This window comes from Meleagris gallopavo, chromosome 26, assembly GCF_000146605.3.
Source record: "Meleagris gallopavo isolate NT-WF06-2002-E0010 breed Aviagen turkey brand Nicholas breeding stock chromosome 26, Turkey_5.1, whole genome shotgun sequence".
Taxonomy (NCBI): domain Eukaryota; kingdom Metazoa; phylum Chordata; class Aves; order Galliformes; family Phasianidae; genus Meleagris; species Meleagris gallopavo.
This window is the reverse complement of record NC_015036.2, coordinates 4255957-4262966: the sequence shown is the minus strand read 5'-3', so window position 1 is coordinate 4262966 and position 7010 is coordinate 4255957. Positions and strand designations below refer to the sequence as shown.

General features: G+C 62.5%; 2 protein-coding genes across 5 annotated transcripts in view; both read right to left on the bottom strand.

Moving 5' to 3' along the window:
• MFRP (membrane frizzled-related protein) overlaps positions 1–2203 on the bottom strand; it is a 3994-nt gene extending 1791 nt beyond the window's left edge. Inside the window, 7 exon segments of the mRNA XM_031556844.1 lie at positions 234–381; positions 463–682; positions 760–817; positions 819–919; positions 1027–1155; positions 1353–1464; positions 1545–2203. Coding sequence (XP_031412704.1) covers positions 234–381; positions 463–682; positions 760–817; positions 819–919; positions 1027–1155; positions 1353–1464; positions 1545–1598 — 822 coding nt within the window. The 5' untranslated portion in view covers positions 1599–2203.
• A 97-nt stretch (positions 2204–2300) lies between these two features.
• Positions 2301–7010, bottom strand: part of USP2 (ubiquitin specific peptidase 2) — an 11710-nt gene continuing 7000 nt past the window's right edge. For 3 of the 4 annotated variants that reach the window (XM_019623038.2, XM_019623039.2, XM_019623041.2), the window contains 11 exons: positions 5333–5383; positions 4976–5099; positions 4772–4883; positions 4566–4676; positions 4416–4480; positions 4234–4337; positions 4068–4148; positions 3911–3989; positions 3700–3807; positions 3504–3624; positions 2301–3425 (listed from right to left, as the gene is read on the bottom strand). In XM_019623038.2, coding sequence (XP_019478583.1) covers positions 3338–3425; positions 3504–3624; positions 3700–3807; positions 3911–3989; positions 4068–4148; positions 4234–4337; positions 4416–4480; positions 4566–4676; positions 4772–4883; positions 4976–5099; positions 5333–5383 — 1044 coding nt within the window. In that variant the 3' untranslated portion in view covers positions 2301–3337. The remainder of the gene's footprint in view (positions 3426–3503; positions 3625–3699; positions 3808–3910; positions 3990–4067; positions 4149–4233; positions 4338–4415; positions 4481–4565; positions 4677–4771; positions 4884–4975; positions 5100–5332; positions 5384–7010) is intronic. The other variant, XR_795980.3, reaches the window with a different exon arrangement.

The following is a 7010-nucleotide window of genomic DNA, read 5'->3' as shown; positions in this document are numbered from 1 at the left end:
TCCATATCCGTACCCATACCCACATCCATTCCCATACCCACATCCATACCCGTACCCATACCCACATCCATTCCCATACCCATACCCACATCCATATCCGTACCCATACCCACATCCATTCCCATACCCATACGCACATCCATTCCCATACCCATACCCACATCCATTCCCATACCCATACCCACACCCATACCCGTACCCATACCCAAAGCCCTGGGTATTATGAGGCCAACCCACATGATGTACTCACTCTCACTGGGGGCCACAGCACGGTACCGAGCACTGAAGCCTGGTGCCCCCACACTGCCATCAGAGACAAAGGTGACACGCAGGTGGTTGGAGATGCTGTTGAAGGTTGGGGGGACCACGCTGCCACAGAATCTGGGGGCACAGTGGGGGTAGTAGCACTGCTTGCACCATCCCTGGGTATGCCACCCCCTCCTTGGGCGCACACAGCCCTACCTGGCAGTGCCCCCCCGGGCTCCCTGCTCCTCATAGAGTTCCAGCCGGTCGAAGAGACAGGAGGCGGTGCCCTCCACGCTGAACGCATCCATTGTCAGCTGGATGGCCATGCCAGCTGCCACCTCGATGTGCCATATGCAGAGAGCATGGGGTGGGTAGGGGCCGGGGTGGTTGGGGGAGCTGAAGGAGCCCTCGGGGCCACGCAGAGTCCCACCGCACGCTGCATATTACAAATGGGTTTGGGTTAAGGACATGGGGACGTGACCTCCATGGTGTGTCACCCGCATGGGGACTTACCTGGTGCCCGAGTGCTGGCTGCAGGTGGTCGGCCATGGATTGGGGTGGAGGGTTTGGGGGTCCTGGGGGTCTCTCTGGCTGGGTGCCACAGTGGTGGTGGCGGTGCTGCGGGCGGGCAGGGCTGCAGCCGGGGAGTGGGGTGGTGGTGGGGATGTCAGCTCTGCGCCAAGGGGGATGGATGTAGTGTGGGGAGGGAGCTCTGGAAGAGCCCACCCAGCCCCACAGTCACGGCACATTCCCCCCACTCTCCCTGCTCACAGCACTCACGGTGGATGACGATGCCCAGCAGGAGGGCGATGAGGAAGAGGAGAACAGCACTCATCAGAGCCACACAGAGCCAGGTGAACCTGCAGTCGGCACGGTACTGCCAGCCCGCCTGCACCCAGAGCTGCCGGCCTGGAGAGGGCAAGGAGAGAGAGCAGAGCGGGGTGCTGCCACGTCCCCAGCCCTGTGCCACCCTCTGAGCCCAGTCTTTTGTCCCCAGGATGCCAGCAATTCCCCACGCATCCCCACACCCCCACAGACAGCACCCCACAGGTGGGCTCCCAGTGGTCCCACGGACACGGGCGCGTGTACAAACCCCATGCAGGTACCGAGGGCATCCTGGGGTGATGTGGCTCCCACCCCATCATCGTCCGGTGGCTGCTCAGCTGGAGGCACTGCCAGGGGCTCCTCACCCTCAAAGACGGGGTTGCAGAACTCAGTCTGCACAAAAGCAATGGTGCATGGCACTGTGAGGATGCACTGTGGAGACCCATCGGGTGGCACCCCTGCCCCAGCCCTACCTCACTGCGCTCCAGAGCCTCGGGGCAAAGCGTGATTTCGGTGAAGTCCTTCATGGTAGCAGCACTCCTGGTACAGAGCACTTAAAAGCCCCCCCAGATTGCTCTGCTCCCCAGAATGGCTGCATGTCCCTCCACCCACTGCTCTCTGGATGCTCCCATCGCATACAGTGCTGGCTGTGCCCTCGTGTGCTCTGCCCCACAGGGCCCTATGGCTGTGTGTGGGGAGCTCTGGGAGGCCCTGCTCCCCTCGGTGGGCCCCTTCCCTCTGCCCCGTTAATCCAGCTCAGCTGAGGATGCCGAGGTCAGGCCCTGGCACGGAGATCCCACATCTTAAAGGGGAAAGTGTGCTCGCACCAGAGCTGGAAGACTGCCCCAGGGGCTGGGGACATGGCTTTCCAGGTGCCGGTGGGAGTGGGGCAGCCCTGGAGGGGCTGTGTTGGATGTGCACCCCTCCTTCCCTCTTGTCCCCCCTTGCTGATGTCTGAGTGCTGCCGCCCGCGTTCCTGCTGCCTTCTAATGCCACAGGTCTGTGCCTGAGCTGGGCAGAAAGAGGTCTTTGTTCAGGGCTTTGGGGGCAGAGCATGGGCACAGTAGGATGAGGAGAAGCTCCCTGTGCCCCAAGGACACACCACGGCCACCACATCCACTTGCTGCAGGAGAGCCCCGTGCCATGGTTCCTTCTAGATTGAATCCTGACTCAGTTTCCCTCCTGCTGCTGGAGCCAAGAACACACACACACACGCACACACACAGCACTCTGTTCCAGCTAAAATTTATTCCTACACGAGTCTCCCTTGTACGAGACACATCCTGCCCATCTTGCTTACACAGTAAACAAGCCACCTGCCGAGCTGCAGCACTGCCCCAGCCCGGGACCCACCTCTGCCCCCCAGCCCTGCCGGGATGCCCCTGGGGGATGTGCTCGGGGCAGGGGGGCTCAGCCCATGCCCAAAGCAGGATGGGTGCTGGGTTGGACTGGGGCTGGGGTTGTGCTGGGTCAGTTACATGTCCCCCCCCATTGCACCTCAGGCAGGGCGGGATGGGGAGGAGAATAAATTAGAGAAAACGCTAAAAAGGCCACTGGCGTTTGCTAGCTGCAGGATGGAGCAGTGGGGCTAGGTGAGCATCTCTAGGCACCCCATGGGGCTCCTGGTGAAGAGGGGAGGAAAGCCCCAGTACTAGAAGGGTGCTGCCCACCCCCCCACCCCTCCTCACCCCCCCGTAGGACGGACATCCCTGTGCACCCCAAGGGCCTCCCGCGCCCCGAAATGGTTTAAGGCACCGTCGTATAAGGAGGTGGGTCAGCCCCCCCGGCGTGAGTCCCTGGGCAGCCAGGAGGGATGCTCCGGGCTGAGAGAAGTCCGTGATAAATAGAAAGAAACTCCACGAAACATCATCCTCCCTCCTGGCCGTAAGTCCTGGGCCGATCAGAAAGCAGATGGAGGTGGGATGGAGGCGACCAAAGAGCTGCAATCCTTCACCAGGAGGTTTGGAGGTGCTGGGAGGAGGCTCGTGGATCCTCGGGGATGGCAGAGCGGTATAAAGATGCCAGAAGGGACCCAACTCCAGGTGTCCCCAAGGTCCTGGTGGGAGCAGGCAGCCCCATGCCCCTTGCTCAGTATTTTTATTACACACCAGAAAGAAAAAAGAAAAACTACCCCAGGGTAAAAAGCAAACACCAGCGGCCCGGAGGCACCTGGGCTACCTGGGTTCTGCCCTCATCTCGGGGCTTTCTACTGTCCTTGGGGTGCCAAAATCCAGGTAGGAGGCTCTGAGGGGTGCCCAGGGGCCGGCTACATGCGTGAGGATGGGCTGGCCAGCTCGTAAAAGAGCAGGTAGGCATCGCTGCTGCGTACGTGGCTGGAGGACATCGGGGTGACGCTGCAGAGATATGGGGAGATGCACTATGAGCAATGGGGTGCCCACATGGCCCTCCCCGTGCCACCCACACAGCCTCACCGGGAATCATTGAAGCTGTGCCACTCGCTGGAGATGGGGCTCTTGCAGTAGGCAGTGTAGTGTCCCCCCATGGTGGTGCCCGAGTGGTTGGAGACGGCGTAGAGGTTGTAAACGGCGTGGTCTGGGGGGAGAGGGTGAGGATCAGTGGTACCCACATGTGAGCTCTGAGCTCTGCCCCCCCAGCCCAAGCACTTACTGCAGCTCTGTGAGGCGAACTCCCTCAGGTCCAGGTCCTTCAGTGGGAAGTTGACGAAGGTGGAGAGCTTGCTGGCTCGTATCCTGGCCTCTGAGAAGCGTTTCAGGTCTGAGGGGGGGCACGTCAAGGAGATGGGGAGCAAAGGGAAGCCTGCCAACAACTGCCATCCCGCACCAGCCCCACCAACCCCATTTATTAGTACGAAGGATACGGAGCACCAGGATCTTGGGGAACTTCTGGATGCTGAATTTCTTCGTGCACCGCGTCCTGGCTTTGCAGCGACAACACGTCTGTAGGCAGTGAGCAGTACAGTGAGGACCCATCCTGCACCCATGCAACTCCCTGTGCCCCCACCCCACGTCCCATACCGGTTTCTCATCCCCATCCAGAACGTCCTCTTTGGTGAAGAGCCGCAGGCAGTCCATCAGGGTGACTTCCCCGTAGCCTTTCTGTGCGAGGAGGGCACAATCAGGAGCACAGTTATGGGGCACAATGTGTGGGGTAGGGGGACAGGGAAGAGCGGGGACACCTCACCTTGGGGATGGGCAAGGAGAGGTCCCAGAAGGGGTCAAAGGCTGTGGAGCAGTAGCCGCACTCACTGCAGGTCAGCGAGCTCTTCAGCTGCCCAACGAAGAGATCTGAAGGCGAGGGGATGGAGAAAGGTGAGACTGCAGGCCCAGCCCCCTGCCTGCCCCCACCCCTCCCTGTATGCTCACCACTAACACGGCTGTCCTCCCGCTCCTGGTACCTCCGCCACATCTGGCGGCTCTTCTCATCATCACTGTGAGACAGAGGGACAGAGCTGCTGAGCAATGCTGGATCCCACGGGCATCCAGCCCCCACCCCACCGCCCGCCCCATGCTTACGGGAGGTGGTCCAGGGTGTCAGCATTGGCCCGCGGCCGCACCAGCACACGGTTCACCTCGCTATGCAGCCCATCTAGGAGGAAACGCAGGAACTCCTGTGCATCCTGCTGGCTGCAAGGCAAAGGGACACGGCTGTGAGAGACCCCCGGGGGGCTCTGCACCCACAGCCAGGCCCAGATAATCAGCCCCACACCGCCAGTGCCTACTTGTATCCAACAAAGCGTGGGGCATATCTCTGGATCTGCGTCTTGAACTCGGAGGGGCTCACGCTGTCATTGGGGGATGAGGTCCAGAGCAGCTGGATCAGCTTTGCGAACTCTGCGTGCAGAGAGGAAGCTCAGCGATGTGGGGAGGAGGGGAATGTGCCCCATAGATGTCCTCATCCTGTCCCCCACCCCCACCCCGGATACCTGACATGAGCGCAGTGCGCATGCGGCTGTTGTTGTTGAGGTCCCGCAGGTACTGGTTCTGCAGGCAGTAATCCCGCAGCTCCTTGGTGTTACTCAGGCACTGCAGGATGGAGTTCATGAAGCACTGGGGGAGGCAGAAAACCATGGCAACGTAAGGCGGAGAGAGGGAGGCGGGTGGTGGCGAGGGGGGCACCGTTGGGGCGGGTGGGCAGGGGATGGGGATGGAGCAGGGGGGAGCGTGGGAAGGCATTTGTCCACCTGCACCACTGGGAGCGTGGATGCCAGGGTCCTTAATGTGCCCACAGAATGGCACTGTGTGGGCTGGGGCTGTGCCCACAGATGAGGACAAGCACTCACCGTATTGCCGAGGTTCCGCAGTCCAGTCAGCCCCTGCACCACCTTGGAGCTCTGCAGAGAGAAGGAGTAGGGCTGAGACAAGCTGCCTGTGAGTAACCCGTGGGGGCCGCCAGCACCCCTGTGGGGCAGCCCCACATGGCTGTGCAGGGGCATTCTGGGCTCTCTTGGCACTGCCATGCGCAGGAGAAGCCTGAGGACCCATTGCTCGCTCAGGTGCCTGGCCTGGGATGACTCCCAGGGCTCAAAGTCTTTCTTGCTGCCCTATGCCCTGCAGGCCAGGCTGGCCACCCTCTGCCTCCCCCTGCCAACTCTATGCCCTGGGAAGCTGTGGGTGGCTGTGCTCAGTGCCTGCCCTATGGCTGAAGGGGGTGTCCCACTGCTGCCCGTCCCACTGCTGCCCATCCCTCCAGGACACCCCACGCAAGTGCCACCCTCCACAAGCATGGCTGCTTTGTGGGATAAAGTCCAGAGAGGGCGGTGACAGGGTGAGCCTCCCCGACCTGCGCCCATCGCGGCCGCAGCTCCCGGTCCTCCCCCAGGCGTGAGGAGGGGGAGGAGGAGGAGAGGAGGGGGCCCGTCAGCTCCAAAATAGCAGCAGCTGGTGCGCGTGTGGGAGGTGCTGAGCACCCAGCCCTGACAGCAGCCCAAAATAACCCAGATACAGTTACACGTGTGCCATAGCGATGGTGCAGGCATCACCCGCCGCAGGGGCACAGCACCGGCGGGCACCCAGGTGCCCCGTGCCGGGCACACGTGGCTCAGCCGGGCAGCTCGGGCGCTCAGCATGCGGGTCAGTGCCTGTAGCAGGGAGCTGGCCCAATGGCCCCGCAGCCCCCGCCCCTTTCCATGGGGCAGGAATGCACAAGAACCCCCGTGCCATAGCCGTGGCTACACCAAGGTCGTATTTCCCCCCCACGTTTTCCCTTCCCTGGGTGACTCAACTCCAGCTAATCTCCCTCGCCCGGCCGGGGCTTTATCTAGGACACGGCGCGGCTCACAGGCGGCGGAGCAGAGCTGGCTCACGCGGCAGCGGCGGTGGCTGGGGAGTCCCTGAGGCTGCACTGCGGGATGGGGACAGGGGACAAGGCGAGAGGATGGGGACAGGATGCGGGCTGCCCTGCTCCACCCGAGCACCAGCAAAGCGCTGGAGAAACCCAACTTAGCTAAGTGCCCAGACCCTGACCTCCATGGCCCTGCTGTGCCTGTGTTGGGGGTCCCCACTCCAGATACTGTTCCAACTTGTCCCGGTGACGCCACCGCCACGCTGTACGGCCACCACCTCCTCCTTGCCACGGGGGCATGGGATGGGGCCAAGGTCACGGCCGGGGCAGTGCTGGCCAAGGGACCCTGGTGCACAGCCACGTGCTTTCACCTCTCCTCCTGTTCCCTGCATGGGAGGTGCCGTCCCCCAGCGCCGGTGGCATCGATGGGCACCCAGCACCACGCACCCCATCCTGCAGCAACGTGCACCCCGAGGGGCAGCGGGGAGCCCCGCACTCCATAAAGCACACAGCGGATTCCCCCTCCCCATCGTCCCCTCCTCGGCTCCCATCCTCCGGGCTGCTCGTACCTTGGTCTTGTTGAGGACGAGCCCGACGAAAGTGGAAACCAGCAGGGAGCCCGGCATGGAGGTGCGGGGCCGCAACTCCTTGTGAAGGTCGGGGAGCGCGGGGGGCTC